The 20160-nt window shown below is 55.3% G+C and overlaps 1 protein-coding gene across 10 annotated transcripts in view; it reads right to left on the reverse strand.

Moving 5' to 3' along the window:
- Positions 1-20160, reverse strand: part of adam22 (ADAM metallopeptidase domain 22) — a 588297-nt gene that overhangs the window by 396112 nt on the left and 172025 nt on the right. For all 10 annotated transcript variants that reach the window (XM_072508619.1, XM_072508628.1, XM_072508623.1 and 7 more), the window contains exon 6: positions 4184-4253. In XM_072508619.1, coding sequence (XP_072364720.1) covers positions 4184-4253 — 70 coding nt within the window. The remainder of the gene's footprint in view (positions 1-4183; positions 4254-20160) is intronic.

A 20160-nucleotide genomic window follows, 5' to 3' on the forward strand; every position in this document is an offset into this window, starting at 1 on the left:
GCAGATGCAACATAATTTGGATAAATGCAAGGTTATCCACTTCTGTAGCAAAAATGGGAAGGCAAACTATTATCTGAATGGCCATAAATTACGAGAGCGGAATATGCAACAAGTCCTAGGTATCCTTGTACATCAGTAGCTGAAGCTAAGCATGCAGGTGAAGCAGGCAGAAAATAAGGCAAATGGTATCTTGGTCTTCATAGCAAGAGTTTTCAAGTACCAGGAGCAGGGATGTCATGCTGTAATTACACAGGGCCTTGATGAGGCCACACCTCGAATATTGTGGGCAGTTTTGGTCTCCTTATCTGAGGAAGGATGTTCTTGTTATAGAGGGTGTGCAGCAAAGGTTCACCATAATGATTCCTGGAATAGCAGCACAGACGTAGGAAGTGAGATTGAGTCGGTTCGGATTGTATTCGCTGGAGTTGAGAAGAATGGGGGGGTGGATAGGCACAAAACACCGTGTCGCAGGCGGCAAGGCAGCCATGCAGTTGCATACGCCACTAACAGCTCACTATGAACTTAGGGCCGCGAGTCGTATAGATGTCTTCCCAGGCCACCCCCCTAGGTGCCCTTTGGCCACAGGCGACCCATCAGCTGTATGGAGGGCTCCAGCACAACCAGTGCTACCTTGTTGGCTGGGATGCGTGTGTGTGGGGATTGTAATGTATATATGCGGCTGCAGCTTGTCAGCCTCACGAGTGTCATCACAGACCTGGCGAATCTCACACTGTTTTTCGTTGGAATCAATTATGTTCCATGTGACACCGGTGCTAGCCCCTCCACAGTTGCTGAATTGATCTAGATTCGGCGCCTGGTTTTCTGTCGTGAAAGTCCACGATTTCTGCCCCAGCATCAACACTTTGTCTCAGAAACGGAGAATCCCGCCCAGTTTCTTCTCCACTGTTACCAGACTCCTGAATGGCCCTTTTATGGACTGAACTGATCTCTTTACGCATCTTCTCCACTATTGTAGCACTATGTTTCACCCGATGTCCCTGTCTATTTATTTACATTGTGTATTTCTTGTATGTCCTATGTTTTTCAAGTATGGAATGATCTGTCTGGACTGTACGCAGAACAATACTTTTCACTGTACCTCTGTACGAGTAACAATAAATCTAAATCTAAAAAATGTCTTCCCTCATAAAATCTACATTTACAGGACATCAGGAAACATGGGCGTCATTCACCGCCGGCGGGAGTCTCCGTTCTGCCGGCGCCCGGGGGTTTCCCGACGGCGTGGGGCTGCCCCACAATGGGAAACCCCATTGACCGGCCGGTGTTACGGAGACTCCCGCCGGCCGGTCGGCGCAGAAATGTGGCGGGGCGGGTAGGAGAATTTCGCCCCATGTCTCTCAGAATAGTGAGGACCATATTAGAATCAAAGAGCCATTGCCACCACACAGATCATAGGTCACTTAGCCGGTCGTTTTGGTATTATGAACATTTCCTCACATAATTTTATTGCAAAGGCAGAGACAAAAGCGCTACATCATTTTTGTAGATGTACCTTTTTTTTAATACAAATCATTTGTATTTTATATTTTTAATTCTCTTGTTTGCACCCTTGAAAAGCTCTGCCACCTACAAGTTTGGAGTGCATTTGAAATTCCATTTTTTATGCATATTTGAATTACCTTGGGGAAAGCATCAAATATTTACATGAAGCTTGAAAGGCTAGAACTTCAAAAATGTTTGCTGACTTTCAGTTTTGCCTGCATTTGTGGGGGTGTATTAAATCAATAATGGCATCAGAATACTTTTGCTGAATCATTGGAGGAACAGAGATATGCTCTCAATTATGGTAATGTTTAAATAGAATTTCTGCCAAGCAAGGAGCTCAACTCAGAGCTGTGTTGTTTAAAAACTGACTCCCAAATTGTAGGGTCCTCATTCCAACATTAGAAGTGCAGAATGATTAAACTTCCATTTCCCAATTGTCCCAAATCCGAGGAAAGGAGTCATGCTAATCACCAATTACACCTGTAAAGGTTGAGTTGCTGATGGAAAATTAAGGTGGCAGCCCTACTTCGACAATTCAAAATGTCAAATAATGATGATCCTGCAGAGACTCAGATACCCTGCACTCTGACTGGCACTGTTCAGTTGTCCACTTGATCAGCACCACCACCTATGACATTAATAGACCCATCATGGTCTTTTACCTGCTACAGCTGCACAATTAAGTAAAACTGCTCCGAAGACTACAAAAGGTGAAGTGGCAAATTTCCCGTTGTTGGACCAGGAGGAACCAGAAGTGCTCTTCCTGGCACACAAGATAATTCTTGGCCACTGCTGACCCATCCTCCCTTGCACCTTCCCACCTGCAAGACCCTTCCAGAATTCCTTCTCCACCACTGACATTCTGGCTGGGAAGTAGCCTCAAAGGTGCACGATTATGAAGAGAAATGGATTTTTATAAAAACTTTGGGCGGAAATAGGCCGTCTTGCGGGATTTACGACGCCGGTGCCTGGGACCTTGCGGTGGTGCCATTTAGTACTGGTTTCCACAAACATGGATGAGGTGTAACAGCACTTTGTGTGTGTGTGTGGGTGGGAGGTGGGGGGGGGTCTCCCAGGCGATCGGAGGCTCCCGGTTGGCTGCTCTCTGGGCAGGGTGGTACCCTAGCACTCCCCGATGGCACCTTGGCAGTGCCAGCCCGTCACCTTAGCATGGGCACCCCGGCAGGCGCACTGTTAGGGTTCCACGCTGGCATGGCCAATGAGCCAAGATGCCAGGTTGCGCATGCTGGGGATCGGGCCTGGTGGTCCAGTGCCCTTATGAGGTGGTGTGAGGGGGCTCAAGGACCCCAGCCCATAAATTGGGACGTTGGAAGGGTCAGGAGGCCATGGTGGGGGTTGGGGGTGGGGGGGAGGAGAGAGAGAGACAGAGAGATTGGCCGCCATTTCTTTTCCTGTACTGATGAGCTGAGCTCATCAGTGCAGGAAATGAAAATAAATACAAGTGCAGCCTCATCGGGACATTCCCCGCAGAAACCCCCCCACCCCACTATTCGCGCCCAAACAGGACTCTGATTTTTTTCGTCAAATCATGTCCCTTGCCCATATCCCACACAGCAGAAGGCCTCAGTAAACTAACAGCAAAACTCCATCCACAAAGGTAACCAGGAAATCCACCTCCAAAATGTCATGACCGTCAAAACTGAAAGGCCATTCACATAACAATGGAACAACATTAGTAAGGCAGTGACTGTTTTACAGATCCCTGGGAAGAATTTTATGCCCCCCTGTGGTGGTCAAACAGGCCTGTGGAGGCCATAAAATTGAGTGCAATGCCATGGGGCCTGTTCCTGGCATCCTCTCACCAGCCCCAATCTCACTGTAATTTTATGTGTGGCAGGGAAATCCTAGTCTGGCCCACCTGCCCCTAAGCCAATTGAGACCCTTAATAACCCAATTGAGGGCCTCTTACCGCCTTGCCACAATGTTTCCCAAGGAGTGCGGAGGCCAGAGCCAAGTTTGAGTCCTGCCAGGTCTCACTCCCAGGCTACTGATGGAAAAGGGTCCTACTTTGTAGCTACCAACTTTTTCCTGGAAGTGTGGGTTGGGGAGTGGGTGCAGGAACCCTGGGGAAACATAAAATACTGCCCCAAATTCAATCCCTGGTTTGAACTGAGTTTGCTGATTTTAATAACCTATAATTGATTGCAGTATCCTTGTAAGGGGTAACGGCCAGGGTGCTTGCTCATAGGTTGATCATTAGTAACCTCCAATGGAAGTGCACACATTTGAACTGTGAGTAAGAATACAGTGGAATTCACTGTGTTGCCTTCCCTCCTGGCTGACACCTGAAAAATGGCTACTTCAATGATGTACCCATAGGATAAGTACCATCCTTGGAACGATATCCTAGCAAGAAATAGTGCTTTCTAGAGCAAAGGCAACGACAGGCTAGGGAGAAATGTAGCATAACAAGGGGTAACAACACATATCAGAAACTGCTGTAATTTCTATCCAGAAGTACTCTATTTTTAGAATTCTTCTCGGTTTTTTTCATTAACCCAAATTTCAATTTTACAGAAGTGAAACAAAGAAAAATCTTTAAAAGTTGATGCCATTATGATAGGAAGCGTTCAGAACTATCACTTTTATACTAAAACCTATATTAGTCTGAAAATATATTGTTTAATTTCATATAAGTCGAGGAAACAAGACTTACCAATAGGTTCTTATTGTTTCTGGGTGCTGGTTCAACCAAGTAAGTATAGTTTCCATCGTAGAACATACCACTGAGGATACAAAAGAAAAGTCTCAGCAAGGAGTAAGGTTTTATGGATTGATATTTCAGAAGTTTTTCCACCTGTCCACCGTAATTTCAGTGGAGGTTACAAAGACCAATTCAGAGAAGTTCAGAAAAAAAAACTCACTCCTGCGTTCTCTGCCACGAACAGACACAAAACAATTAAATTAAGGCAATGTAGAGAAAACATAATCTTTTACTGTTCATTAACAAAAGGGAAACGGACAGATGTTGCCAGGCACTACCCCACTGTAAGTTATCCTTGCTTTTCCTGATACGCACGGGCAGCATGCGCAGCACTCCCAGCTGCTTAGAGCCTCTTAAAAGTCACCCTAATGCTTCTGGTGCTGAAAATAAATGTTGATCCATTGTCAGAAACACAAAATAGAAAAATCATGGCCAAGTGATTCAACTGAGCAACTTGCTGAAAGTATGAAGAAATGCTCTTGCAGCTTTAATCTGACTGTTCCATGTTTCATGTCTGGAAGCTGTGTGTTTGCTTGCTGCTGCCTCCTCTACTTCCATGGCCTGGGGCACGGAGGAGGAGGAAGTTATGTGCCCTGCTGCTGGTGCTTTGGAAGTGAAGAGTGGCAGCCCGATTCAACTGAGCAACTTGCTGAAGGTATAAAAGGCTGCTCTTGCAGCTTGCTAGTGCTTCTGTTGTACTGTCAAGATTTCAGAAGCCAACCACACTGAAGAGAATCATGTTTTTCGCTTCGCTCCAGGTTTTGAACTCCGATTTATTTTTACAATTAATTTTTTTTTTTAATAATCTTTATTGTCACAAGTAGGCTCATGCCTACTGCAATGAAGTTACTGTGAAAAGCCCCTAGTCGCCACATTCCGATGCCTGTTTGGGTACACCAAGGGAGAATTCAGAACACCAATTCACCTAACAGCACGTCCTTCTCACGGACGGAGAGAGAGGGCTCAATGGATGAGTTCGGATAATCGCAGCCAGAGTAAAGCTAAATGGCTTACGCTTGACAAGTATCATGGGGTGAATTCTCCTCCCTGCTGCAGCATTTTTCCGGGAGTGGGTACGCTGCCAGCGCAACCGAGAATCCTGCTGGCGGAGAATTCAGCCCCATATTTCTTTGACCAACTGCATTACAAGTACAGATAGAATTTACTGTTTTTGTAGCTGTCTCTTTGTATTTTTCCTTACTTAAGCACTCAACCTTTTCTCTGCATCTATTTGCTAGTTTACTTCCTGACTCCAGAAGACATTCAAAGAGAAACTGCTCTGCAAATGCCACTTTATCACTTTGGCATTATATTTGAGGAATTATAAGATTCTGGGGCGTCATTCTCCGACCCCCCGCCGGGTCGGAGAATGGCCGTTGGCCGCCGTGAATCCCGCCCCCGCCCCCGCCGAAGTCTCCGAAGGGAGAAAAGTCGGCGGGGCGTTAATGGCGCCGCTGCCGCGGAGAATGTCACGGGCCTGCGCAAGGCAGCCGATTTTCGGCCTGCCGATATTCTCCCTTCCGGATGGGCCGAAGTCCCGTCGACGTGATGACCGTTCACGTCGACGTCAATCAAACCTCCTTTTCAACGGCGTGACCCGGTGCTCCAGGCTCACGCCGACCAGCGAGGAGGTGAGTGACGGCCTGGGGGGTTGGCTCTGGGCAGGAAATGGCGTGGCCGCAGACTGATTGCCTGAGAAGAGGTGTGTCTCGGCTTGTGTGTGTGTGCGGCGGGGGGGGGGGGGGGTGGTTAGAGTAGGCTGGGCTCCGGGGGAGTGCCGGGAGGGGGTCCGTGCCGGGGTGGAGGTTGTGGAGGGGGTCCGTGCCGGGGTGGAGGTTGGGGGTTGTGGAGGGGGTCCGTGCCGGGGTGGAGGTTGTGGAGGGGGTCCGTGCTGGGGTGGAGGTTGGGGGTTGTGGAGGGGGTCCGTGCCGGGGTGGAGGTTGGGGGTTGTGGAGGGGGTCCGTGCCGGGGTGGAGGTTGGGGGTTGTGGAGGGGGTCCGTGCCGGGGTGGAGGTTGGGGGTTGTGGAGGGGGTCCGTGCCGGGGTGGAGGTTGGGGGTTGTGGAGGGGGTCCGTGCCGGGGTGGAGGTTGGGGGGGGGGGGTCCGTGCTGGGGTGGAGGTTGGGGGTTGTGGAGGGGGTCCGTGCCGGGGTGGAGGTTGGGGGGGGGGGGTCCGTGCCGGGGTGGAGGTTGGGGGTTGTGGAGGGGGTCCGTGCCGGGGTGGAGGTTGGGGGGGGGGGGTCCGTGCTGGGGTGGAGGTTGGGGGTTGTGGAGGGGGTCCGTGCCGGGGTGGAGGTTGTGGAGGGGGTCCGTGCCGGGGTGGAGGTTGGGGGTTGTGGAGGGGGTCCGTGCCGGGGTGGAGGTTGGGGGTTGTGGAGGGGGTCCGTGCCGGGGTGGAGGTTGGGGGGGGGGGGTCCGTGCTGGGGTGGAGGTTGGGGGTTGTGGAGGGGGTCCGTGCCGGGGTGGAGGTTGTGGAGGGGGTCCGTGCCGGGGTGGAGGTTGGGGGTTGTGGAGGGGGTCCGTGCCGGGGTGGAGGTTGGGGGGGGGGGTCCGTGCCGGGGTGGAGGTTGGGGGTTGTGGAGGGGGTCCGTGCCGGGGTGGAGGTTGGGGGGGGGGGGTCCGTGCTGGGGTGGAGGTTGGGGGTTGTGGAGGGGGTCCGTGCCGGGGTGGAGGTTGTGGAGGGGGTCCGTGCCGGGGTGGAGGTTGGGGGTTGTGGAGGGGGTCCGTGCCGGGGTGGAGGTTGGGGGGGGGGGTCCGTGCCGGGGTGGAGGTTGGGGGTTGTGGAGGGGGTCCGTGCCGGGGTGGAGGTTGGGGGGGGGGGGTCCGTGCCGGGGTGGAGGTTGGGGGTTGTGGAGGGGGTCCGTGCCGGGGTGGAGGTTGGGGGGGGGGGGGTCCGTGCTGGGGTGGAGGTTGGGGGTTGTGGAGGGGGTCCGTGCCGGGGTGGAGGTTGTGGAGGGGGTCCGTGCCGGGGTGGAGGTTGGGGGTTGTGGAGGGGGTCCGTGCCGGGGTGGAGGTTGGGGGTTGTGGAGGGGGTCCGTGCCGGGGTGGAGGTTGGGGGGGGGGGGTCCGTGCTGGGGTGGAGGTTGGGGGTTGTGGAGGGGGTCCGTGCCGGGGTGGAGGTTGTGGAGGGGGTCCGTGCCGGGGTGGAGGTTGGGGGTTGTGGAGGGGGTCCGTGCCGGGGTGGAGGTTGGGGGTTGTGGAGGGGGTCCGTGCCGGGGTGGAGGTTGGGGGGGGGGGGTCCGTGCTGGGGTGGAGGTTGGGGGTTGTGGAGGGGGTCCGTGCCGGGGTGGAGGTTGTGGAGGGGGTCCGTGCCGGGGTGGAGGTTGGGGGTTGTGGAGGGGGTCCGTGCCGGGGTGGAGGTTGGGGGGGGGGGTCCGTGCCGGGGTGGAGGTTGGGGGTTGTGGAGGGGGTCCGTGCCGGGGTGGAGGTTGGGGGGGGGGGGTCCGTGCCGGGGTGGAGGTTGGGGGTTGTGGAGGGGGTCCGTGCCGGGGTGGAGGTTGGGGGGGGGGGGGTCCGTGCTGGGGTGGAGGTTGGGGCGGGGGGGGGTCCGTGCCGGGGTGGGTGATGGGAGGGCAAATGAGTTGGTCCACCTGGCCAGGTGCCAGCCTCCAACAGTTGGACCCATGCGGTCCATGCCACCTGGCTGGGGGGAGGAGGGGATATGGGCAATGATGACATGTCGTCGTTCCCCTCCCCCCCACCAGGTCGTCATGTTTTCAGATCATCCAGCGATGTTGGCCGCCGTGGTGGCAGCCGCTCATGTCTATGTTGCCCTGGATGAGGAGGAGGAGGAGGAGGAGGAGGAGGAGGAGCGTGCCAGAGAGGCGGCGCAGGCTGCCGCAGAGGGGCAGGCGGCAGCCGCCCAGGCTGGAGGGACACCTGACCGACAGGACGAGGAGGGGGAGGAGGACGTCGCGGCCCCACGGCAACGGAGGCACCCGAGGGCGCCCCGTGTGTACCGGCCCCGGCAGTCATACCAGGACCTCACGGACCGGGAATGCAGGAGGAGACTCCGGATGAGCCGGGAAACCGTGGCACACATCTGCCACCTGCTGGCACACCTGTCACCGCGTGGCACTGGCGGGGGACACCCTCTCCCCGTGTCCGTCAAGGTTACGGTGGCCCTGAACTTTTATGCAACGGGGTCATTCCAGGCACCGAGTGGGGACCTGTCCGGCATATCGCAGACATCGGTGCATCGGTGCATCCGGGCAGTGACAGATGCCCTTTATGCCATGGCGCACCGCTACATCCGCTTCCCCGTGGACCGGGCCAGCCAAGATGCCCGGGCCGTGGGCTTCTCTGCCATTGCCGGGTTCCCCATGGTCCAGGGCGCGATCGATGGGATGCACGTCGCCGTGCGGCCACCTGCAGATAACAGGGCCGTGTTCACTAATAGGAAGGGGACCTATTCGATGAACGTACAGGTGGTCTGCGACCACCGCATGATGATCCTGCACGTCTGCGCCCGTTACCCAGGCAGTGTACACGACTCATTCGTGTTGTCGCGGTCATCCATCCCCGGCATGTACGAGGGACGCCATCCCCGGCTGAGGGGCTGGTTGCTGGGCGACAGGGGCTACCCATTGCGATCGTGGCTGATGACGCCTATACGGAGGCCACGCAATGAGGCGGAGAACCGCTACAATGATGCCCATGTAGCGACAAGGGGAGTGATCGAGAGGTGCTTTGGCGTGCTGAAGATGCGTTTCAGGTGCCTGGACCTCTCTGGGGGCGCCCTCCAGTATCGGTCAGATAGGGTCGGCCGCATCATTGTGGTGTGCTGCGTCCTGCACAACATAGCCCAGCAGAGGGGCGATGTGCCGCAGGCAGAGGAGGGCGGAGTGGAGGAGCAGCAGGAAGAGGCCCAGTCCTCCCCAGATGAGGGGGATGGGGGCAATGGTCAGGGCAGACGGGGTAGACACAGACGGGTGGCTGTCCACCGTTACCGGCTGGCCCAGCGGGCACGGGACAGACTGATAGACGCCCGCTTCACTGACTAGATGGGCGTGGGAATCGGGTAGTATGGCCACAGACCGCACACCATGACAACAGCCGACCACCCACACCCCCCACCCATCCATCCACCCAGCACCATCACCCCCCTCCCCAACCCCACACACCCCACCCGCATGCACACCACCCCCCCACTCCCAATTGCCGATCCACCGGCGGCACAACGGGCCGGGCTCACCCAGTTGCGGGTGGACGCGTGTCTATCGCAGGCCATGGAGAATGATGACAGCCCGCCTCCGATGAGCTCCTGGCTCTACATCGTTGGACTATGTCTGACCCATGGCCACAGTACCACCATCCACCCGGACCATCCCTGCATGCGGCTGTGATACTGCAGCGCACGGTCCCGTCCTCTGCCCGGGGGATGTTGATGGCGGCCCAGGGGGAAGGGGGCAGACTCACCTGGGGCTGAGGTAAGACCACCCCTCACACACACACTTGCGCTCAACGTACATGACACCCCCGCACACTTTGGACAGAGCATAAAGGCAGCTTCGGTAGGTGTAACATTGACTTTAATAACCAAAGGAGTTCATGCACGTGCCCTAGCGCCTAAAACTCATCTGTGCCCTGCACCCGTGCCAACTTACTCAGTGTCTAATTGTTTGGCCTTACGGGCCCTTTGACTACGTCTACGTGGTTCCCCAGACGGTACAGCAGAACTGGAGGTGGACTCCTGTGATTCCTGCCCTCTGACACTGGATCCCTTTGGCGGCCGTTTCCTGGGGCGTCCTGGCCTAGATGGGCCAGGCTGCGGCCCGGGCGACTGGGATGGCGAGCTGCCAGCCTGTCCTGCCCGTTGCCCACCCGATGCACCTGGGACGGAAGGGGGGGAGTCCGAGGTGTCGCGGTGTACCGGGACCTCCCCTACAGAGGGAGCCGGGATGGACCACACCACCTCCTCCTCCCTCGGGGTGCCCGATGGCCCCCAGGCCTCTACATGGGTGGGGGATGCGAACGGACTGGCCATCCGACGCGCCCCCGACATCTGGCGCTGCCAGTCCTGGAGGCCCGTGCTGGTATCGACAGGGGTCTGCAGGTTTGCAGCCATGGAGCCCAGGGGGTTGTCGAACCCTGTCTGCGACAGTGCGACGCCAGCTCGCACATGGCCACTGGCGCCGATGCCCTCAGCGATGGCCTGCTGAGACTGGGCCATGGCCTGCAGAGACTGGGCCATGGCCTGCAGAGACTGGGCTATGGCCTGCTGAGACTGGGCCATGGCCTGCTGAGACTGGGCTATGGCGTTGAGCGCCTCTGCCATCTGGCGCTGGCACTGGCTCATGGCCTCCTGTGAGAGGGCAGCCATTTCCTGGGCCACAGACGCCGCCTGCACGGAAGGCCCCAGGCCTCGCAAACCGTTCCCCATGTCTGACACCGTCGCACCCATTGCCTCCACCGCGGACGCCACCCGTGCGGTGTCAGCCTGGGTGGCACGCATGACCGGGACCACTCCCAGCTCCTGGACGCGGGTGGACTCCTCCACCTGCGACCGCAGCCGCCGCAAGCCACCCGTCACCCTATTCGCTCGTCTCCGTGTCGGTGGTTGCATCGGATCTATGTGTGGGTGTGGTAACTGCAGGAACCCGGGATCCATCTGGGCGGCAGATGTTCGCTTGGCCTGGGCTGCCCTCCGACCGCCCGGTCCCTCTGCTGCTCCTACCTCCACCTGCTGTACCGGGACGGCTGTGTTGTGCGCACCAGTGAGTGTACCAGACGCCTCATCACTAAAGTGCCCAACCGTGGTGAGTGTTTCTGCGATGGTGGAGGGTGTTGGTGACAGCAGTGGCGTTGTGTCGTGCTCTTCGTCCCACTCTGAGTCCATGGCACTTTGGGGTGGGGGTTCGTCTCCACCCATCCACTCTGAGTCACTGTCCGGTATTTCGTCTTCCCGGGTAGGGGTGTCCTGGGTAGTGCTGTCCCGGGTAGTGCTGTCCCGGGTAGGGGTGTCCTGGGTAGTGGTGTCCCGGGTAGGGGTGTCCTGGATAGTGGTGTCCTGGGTAGTGGTGTCCTGGCTCGGATGTGACGGGGGCCTGTGGCTGCCCCCCTCATCGCTGGGTGGTCGCTCCCGCACGTGACGGGGGTGTCGTCTCCCTGTTGCTCCAGGTCTCTCCGTCTCCCGTGGTCTCCGAGGGGCATCCTGCGGGCGTCGCATGCTGGAGGGTTCGGGTCTCTCCGTCTCCCGTGGTCTCCGAGGGGCATCCTGCGGGCGTCGCATGCTGGAGGGTTCGGGTCTCTCCGTCTCCCGTGGTCTCCGAGGGGCATCCTGCGGGCGTCGCATGCTGGAGGGTTCGGGTCTCTCCGTCTCCCGTGGTCTCCGAGGGGCATCCTGCGGGCGGTCTGCATCTGCGGGGATGGGTGCCTGGACGTTTGGTCCTGCGATACACAATGAAGCATGCATGGTTAGACATCAGGCAGTGATCAGGTGATACGGGAGAGGGGGATATAGGGGAGGGGGGATATGGGGACGGGCTGTTGGTGGCTCACTTGCTCGTGGGGCCCCGACCTCTGCATCAGCAACCTCCCGGTCGTCAGGTCCGCCAGCCAGTTCCAGGGCCCTTTCCTCGTGTACGGTCAGTGGCCTCTCATCAGCGGGCCCTCCTCCAGTCCTCACATGCTCCCTATTGTTGTGTGCGCGCTTCTCCTGGGGGGGGGGGGGGGGGGGGGTGGTGGCAGGGGTAAAAGGCAACAGTGTTAGGCAGGTATATGAATGCACGCCATCGGTTGCGCGTGCATTGCAGAGGTTAAGGTTAGGGCTGGATTCACTTGGGGATATGGGGGATATGGGGGAGGGGGGATATGGGGGAGGGGGGATATGGGGGATATGGGGGAGGGGGGATATGGGGGATATGGGGGAGGGGGGATATGGGGGATATGGGGGAGGGGGGATATGGGGGAGGGGGGAATATGGGGGATATGTGGGAGGGGGGATATGGGGGAGGGGGGATATGGGGGAGGGGGGATATGGGGGATATGGGGGAGGGGGGATATGGGGGATATGTGGGAGGGGGGATATGGGGGAGGGGGGATATGGGGGATATGGGGGAGGGGGGATATGGGGGAGGGGGGATATGGGGGAGGGGGGAATATGGGGGATATGGGGGAGGGGGGATATGGGGGAGGGGGGGATATGGGGGAGGGGGGATATGGGGGAGGGGGGATATGGGGGAGGGTGGATATGTGGGAGGGGGGGATATGGGGGAGGGGGGATATGGGGGAGGGGGGATATGGGGATATGGGGGAGGGGGGAATATGGGGGATATGGGGGAGGGGGGGATATGGGGGAGGGGGGAATATGGGGGATATGGGGGAGGGGGGATATGGGGGATATGGGGGAGGGGGGGATTTGGGGGAGAGGGGATATGGGGGATATGGGGGAGGGGGGATATGGGGGATATGGGGGAGGGGGGATATGGGGGATATGGGGGAGGGGGGATATGGGGGAGGGGGGAATATGGGGGATATGTGGGAGGGGGGATATGGGGGAGGGGGGATATGGGGGAGGGGGGATATGGGGGATATGGGGGAGGGGGGATATGGGGGATATGTGGGAGGGGGGATATGGGGGAGGGGGGATATGGGGGATATGGGGGAGGGGGGATATGGGGGAGGGGGGATATGGGGGAGGGGGGAATATGGGGGATATGGGGGAGGGGGGATATGGGGGAGGGGGGGATATGGGGGAGGGGGGATATGGGGGATATGGGGGAGGGGGGGATATGGGGGAGAGGGGATATGGGGGATATGGGGGACGCTCACCCTGCCTGCTCTGACGAGGTCGTTCACCTTCTTGTGGCACTGGGTGCCTGTCCGTGGTGTCAGGGCCACAGCGGTGACGGCCTCTGCCACCTCCCTCCACAGACGCCGGCTGTGGCGTGGGGCAACTCTGCGGCCGTGCCCGGGATACAGGGCGTCCCTCCTCTGCTCCACCGCATCCAGGAGCGCCTCCACATCGCGTGACTCGAACCTCGGGGCTGAGCGACGGCCAGCCATCAAGTCGGGTGTTGCGGTCGGCTGTTCCGGTCGGGTGGGGGGGGAGCTGCGCGGCCTTATGAGCCGTCACGCCGTGCAGCGCGTATGACGCTGCACGGCGTGAACCACTGCGCAAGCGCGGATCCCGTTACGTCGCTGCTAGCCCATTTCGGGCCGCAGACTATCGGCCCATTTTTATGACGTGACGCAAGTGGGATTTGCGCCGTTTTTTGCGCCGATCGGCGGAGTTTCCGCCGATAACGGAGAATTTCGCCCCTTGTCCTTAGCTCTCCTAATGTGCCAAGATCTGCAATGAAGTACTGATAGCACAGCGGTTAGCATTGTTGCTTCACAGCGCCAGGGTCCCGGGTTCGATTCCCAGCGCCAGGGTCACTGTCTGTCCCCATGTTTGCATGCGTCTCCTCCAGGTGCTCTGGGTTCCTCCCATGAAGTCCCGAAAGTCGTGCTTGTTAGGTGAATTGGCCATTCTGAATTTTCCTTCAGTATACATGAACAAGCGCCAGAGTGTGGTGACTAGGGGATTTTCACAGTACTTCATTGCAGTGTTAATGTAAGCCTACTTCTTCTGTGTGGGTCTCACCCCCACAAACCAAAAGATGTGCAGAGTAGATAGATTGGCCACGCTAAAGTGCCCCTTAATTGAAAAAAATAATAATTGGGCACTCCAAATTGGAAAAAAAGGAAAAAAAAGCCTACTTGTCACACTAATAAAGATTATTATTATACAGATGAAAAATTTGTATTGTGTACTTTTTCTTTGCATGGTAATTTATCAGACAACAGTTAATCCTCAAGTCACACAAGAAAGGAACAGAAGGATATCATAGCCTCCCTGCAGTGCTGAAGGAGGCCATTCGGCCGATTGAGTCTGCACCGACCCTTGGAAAGTGCACCCTACCTAGGCCCAAACCCCCACACTATCTCCATAACCCTATAACCCCATCTAATCTTTTGGAGAATAAGAGGCAATTTAGCATGGCCAATCCACCTAACCTGCACACCTTTGGACTGTGGGAGGAAACCGCACCACCCCGACGAAACCCACGCAGACACGGGGAGAAACTGTAAAGTCCAAACAGACAGACACCCGAGGCCGGGATTGAAGCCGGGTCCCTGTCACTGTGAGACAGCAGTACTAACCACTGTGCTGTCATGATATCCACATTAACATATCATGGTGCAATCACACACACACACTGATGGACAGGTAGTTGGACCAACCAACACACACACATCGCAGCCAATCACCAGTGAGAGCACACGCACTATAAAACAGGGAACACCACAGTTCCCGCTCATTCTACCAGGAGATATCGCAGAGCACAGAGCTCACAGCATGCCACTCAGACATACACCATGTGCTGAGTGCCTCTCTAAGATAGTGCTAGGGCTGGGTCCACAGGTTAGCTGGTGAAGTACGAACCACAGCCAGAAGTTAATAGTTATTATTGTACAGAATAATAAAACAGAGTTGTACTATCTACAACCGTGTTGGTTCGTTTGTGTATCGGAACACCCAACACGACATGATACCAGGTCTGGAAACTCGCCAGCGACTGTGAGACCTTCCTGCACCTCTTCAGAAACCCGCCATCCTGCGCCATGGAAACCATCAGCCTGCCGCAGCCGCTCCGGATCGCTGGAAATCTTGGCGTCAACTGGAAGCTGTTTAAACAGCGCTTCCAACGCTTCCTAGAAGCCACAGACAGGGAGAATGCATCGGACACCAGGAAGATCGCCCTCCTCCTCTCCACGGTGGGGCAACACGCCATCCACATCTACAACTCCATGGCATTCGCGGAAGGCGAGGACAAGACGAAGTACAAGATGGTCCTTCTGAAATTTGAGGAACACTTCAATGTGCAAGTTAATGAGAGCTTCGAGAGGTACCTCTTCCAGCAGCGCCTGCAGGGTAAGGATGAGCCTTTTCAATCTTATTTGACACACCTCCGTATCCTCGCGCAATCCTGCGGCTATGAGGCCACCTCTGACTCCATGATTCGGGATCTGATAGTTTTTGGGGTCACCTCGGACACCCTACGCCAGCAGCTCCTCAAAATAAAGCGCCTCACCCTAGCCACCGCCATTGAGACCTGCGTCCTCCACGAAAACGTGACCAGCCGGTACTCCCAATTCCAGGCGGCCGAATCGGCATGGCAGGGGTCCTACGAGCCCGAGCGGGTCCAGTCGATCGAGTTACTCGCGGCCCGGACGAGGGCGGCCATTTCACGTGCTTTCCGAGGCCTCCCGCGCTTGTATGCGGCAAAAGAGGGGACATCGACGCAGAAGGACGGGATGCGCAGGCGCGCTCTCTGCAAGACCGCACCGTGCATGCGCGGTGGCGCAACAAACGCCATGACGTCACGACGTGCGGCAACTGTGGATCTGCACACTTAAAGCGGCAATGTCCGGCCAAAGCGCGACAATGCCTCCGCTGTGGCAGGATGGGCCACTACACTGCCTGCTGTCGAGCAGCTCAACCTGTCAACTCTCCGCAATTCCGCCAGACTCGCAGGGCCATGCGGGCCATTCAGCCCCCATACACCGAGTCATACCCTGACGACGTGCAGAACGGTGATACCGAAGACTGGGAACCTTTCCGCGTTGCGGTAATAAACAAGAACCGGATGTCCCCGAGTCGGACCCACCAGCCGATGCCAGTGCACAGCATTAATCCGGGCGATGAATGGTGTGCCACCCTAACGGTGAACCCGAATTCGTCGCCCACCTAATAGACTGGACTTATAAGCCCGTTTGCACATTGGACTCACTGAATTGTTTTGGACTACTGTTAACATGTTTCTTTCTTGTCGTTCCAGAAGTTCTCTGCTGTTTGCACTTGTTTTGTTCGTGGTACAACCTCGTTGCTCTGTTGCACCTGACACCTTCTATGTATATAGTTTAGCCTCATGTACATGTTGTAAATATTGCACACACATACTCAGTTGCACTCAGTACACACCAATATTTATTACCATGTAGGCACATATTCTTGTGAAAAGGGGCATGTCATGATATCCACATTAACATATCATGGTGCAATCACACACACACTGATGGACAGGTAGTTGGACCAACCAACACACACACAGCATCGCAGCCAATCACCAGTGAGAGCACACGCACTATAAAACAGGGAACACCACAGTTCCCGCTCATTCTACCAGGAGATATCTCAGAGCACAGAGCTCACAGCGTGCCACTCAGACATACACCATGTGCTGAGTGCCTCACTAAGATACTGCTAGGGCTGGGTCCACAGGTTAGCTGGTGAAGTACGAACCATAGCCAGAAGTTAATAGTTATTATTGTACAGAATAATAAAACAGAGTTGTCCCATCTACAACCGTGTTGGTTTGTTTGTGTGTCGGAACACCCAACACGACATGAGCCACCCTTATGTTCAGATGAAGTGAGGGAATGTGTAAGATCTCCCCGTGTCTGCATGAGTTTCCTCCGGGTGCTCTGGTTTCCTGTTACAGTGCAAAGATGTGCTGGTTAGGTGGACTGGCAATAAGTTACTCCTTCGTGTTTGGTCACGGGGATAAGGTAGAGGAGTGGGCCTAGGTCGGATGCTCTTTCAGAGGGTTGGTGCAGTCTCAATGGGCCAAATGTCCTCCCTCTGCACTGTAAGAGATTATGTGGATTCTCGGAGGCGCTTGTGGAACATATACATGCATTGGGTCAAAGGGTGTGTTTATATGCTGTAAATTAAACATAAAATCTACGATGAAACAACAAGGGTATTATTTGGAAATGCCTTAAATAGAAATCTCAATGTTAAAATGACTTGACAAATAATAATATCCTGCACATTCAAACTCAATTCAAGGTTAAAATAGCCTAAACCTTGCACAACTAAGAGCGGAGCATGGTGGCACAGTGGTTAGTGCTGTGGCTTCACAACGCCAGGAACCCAGGTTCGATTCCCAGCTTGGGTCACTGACTGCGGAGTCTGCATGTTCTCCGTGTCTGCGTAGGTTTCCTCCGGATGCTCTGGTTTCCTCCCACAAGTCCTGAAAGGTGTGCTGTTAGGTGAATTGGACATTCTGAATGTAAGCCTACTTGTGACAGTAATAAAGATTTTTTTAAAAGGGGGATAAAATGCACCAGAATACGTTAATTCTGGGCTTCTGTCCTTTTCTGATGAGAAAGTCACTGAGGGGAAGTGGAGATTTTTCCATCTGCCTTCTCTCTGGTGTGACTTTCCAGAAAACCACGCCAGTTCTACTTCCTGTAAAATCAAGGGGAAATATGCCTGCATATTGCAGTGTTGATTGGATTGAGCCCAGACTGGAAGAGTTAAAGATACAGTATCTTGGCATTTTGTAACACCCAATCATCACTCTAATAAGACTACCCGCACCTACAGTATTTAAGCAATTCACCTGAGTTCTCCACTTGGTGTCACATACCCAAAGAACTTTTATTTTAAAACTCCATTTCTTATATTTAATTGGTATGCTTATGCTAGTGCTATCCTGATTAAACCTGTGCTGTATGTCATAGGCTTTTGACATTTCATGGTTCTGAGAATGTACATAGCACACCAGGGATGGCAAAGGTGTGCAAATGCAGATCAATAAGATTATGCAAAAAGCTTTCAACTATCAATAGTAATTCAGTAATCCTTCACCTTCTAAATGATTGTGGCACCAAAGTTGGGGGATATTATTTTTTCAAATATGTCAAAATGGAATGGAAGTCTGAAATTTGACTAAACATTTGTCTGTGTGTAAATTGCTTGGATTTGTTCATCACACCAATGACCCTTCAATCTAAATAGAATTAGGCTACTTTTAATTGAAACCAGTTTCACCACTTCGATCAATTACATCATCATTAACTTGATAGTTTTTCGAGGAGGTCACAAAGATGATTAATGCAGCTAGGGAAGTGGATGATGTCTATATGGACTTCAGTAAGGCCTTTGACACGGTCCCTCATGGCAGACTGGTACAAAAGGTGAAGTCACACGGGATCAGGGGTGAGCTGGCAAGGTGGATACAGAACTGAAAGGAGCAATGGAAGGGAGCTTTTCTGATTGGAGGGCTGTGTCTAGTGATGTTCCGCGGGGATCAGTGCTGGGACCTTTGCTGTTCGTAGTATATATAAATGATTTGGAGGAAAATGTAACTGGTCTGATTAGTAAGTTTGCAGACGACACAAAGGTTGGTGGAATTGCAGATAGCGATGAGGACTGTCGGAGGATACAGCAGGATTTAGATCGTTTGGAGACTTGGGCGGAGAGATGTCAGATGGAGTGTAATCCGGACAAATGTGAGGTAATGCATTTTGGAAGGTCTAATGCAGGTAGGGAATATACAGTGAATGGTAGAACCCTCAAGAGTATTGACAGTCAGAGAGATCTAGGTGTACAGGTCCACATGTCACTGAAAGGGGCAACACAGGTGGAGAGGGTAGTCAAGAAGGCATACGGCATGCTTGCCTTCATTGGCCGGGGCATTGAGTATAAAAATTGGCACGTCATGTTGCAGCTGTATTGAACCTTAGTTAGGCCACACTTGGAGTATAGTATTCAATTCTGGTCGCCACACTACCAGAAGGATGTGGAGGCTTTAGAGAGAGTGCAGAAGAGATTTACCAGGATGTTGCCTGGTATGGAGGGCATTAGCTATGAGGAGAGGTTGAATAAACTTGGTTTGTTCTCACTGGAACAATGGAGGTTGAGGGGGCGACCTGATAGAGGTCTACAAAATTATGAGGGGCATAGACAGAGTGGATAGTCAGAGGCTTTTTCCCTGGGTAGAGGAGTGAATTACTAGGGGGCATAGGTTTGAGGTGCGAAGGGCAAGGTTTAGAGGAGATGTACGAGGCAAGTTTTTTTACACAGAGGGTAGTGGGTTCCTGGAACTCGCTGCCAGAGGAGGTGGTCGAAGCAGGGACAATAGTGACGTTTAAGGAGCATCTTGACAAATACATGAATAGGATGGGAATAGAGGTATACGGACCCTGGAAGTGCAGAAGATTTTAGTTTAGACAGGCAGCATAGTTGGCACAGCCTTGGAGGGCCAAAGGGCCTGTTCCAGTGCTGTACTTTTCTTTGTTCTTTGATCTTTATTAAAGAGACCTTAAAAGTAATGGAAAATTAGAAATATATGCCATTTTCTATTATACAGAAGCAACCCATGTCCAAATGCGGGACGGGATTTGGGGCGGGATTCTCCGCAATCGGCGCGATGTCCGCCGACCGGCGCCACAAACGGCGCGAATCAGTCCGGCATCGCGCCGCCCCAAAGGTGCGGAATTCTCCGCATCTTGAGGGGCCGAGCCCTCAACTTGAGGGGCTAGGCCCGCGCCGGACTGATTTCCTCCCCGCCAGCTGGTGGGAAAGGCCCTTGGTGCCCCGCCAGCTGGCGCGGAAATTACTTTGCCGTGCGGCGCATGCGCGGGAGCGTCAGCGGCCGCTCACGGCATCCACGCGCATGCGCAGTGGAGGGGGTCTCTTCCGCCTCCGCCATAGTGGAGACCATGGTGAAGGCGGAAGGAAAAGAGTGCCCCCACGGCACAGGCCCACCTGCGGATCGGTGGGCCCTGATCGCGGGCCAGGCCACCGTGGGGGCACCCCCTGGGGCCAGGACCCCAGGGCCCGCCCGCGCCGCCCTGTCCCGCCGGTAAGAGAGGTGTTTGATTCTCGCTGGCGGGACAGGCGTTCCAGCAGCAGGACTTCGGCCCATCGCTGGCCGGAGAATCGCCGGGGGGGACCGCCAACCGGCGTGGCGCGATTCCCACCCCTGCCGAATATCCGGTGCCGGAGAATTTGGCAACCGGCAGGGGTGGGATTCACACCAGCCCCCGGCGATTCTCCGACCCGACGGGGGGGTCGGAGAATCCCGCCCCAGATCCTTATCCAGCCTTGGGCTGACAAGTGGCAAGTAACATTCACACCATACAAGTGCCTCG

This window comes from Scyliorhinus torazame, chromosome 6 (genome assembly GCF_047496885.1).
Source record: "Scyliorhinus torazame isolate Kashiwa2021f chromosome 6, sScyTor2.1, whole genome shotgun sequence".
NCBI lineage: Eukaryota > Metazoa > Chordata > Chondrichthyes > Carcharhiniformes > Scyliorhinidae > Scyliorhinus > Scyliorhinus torazame.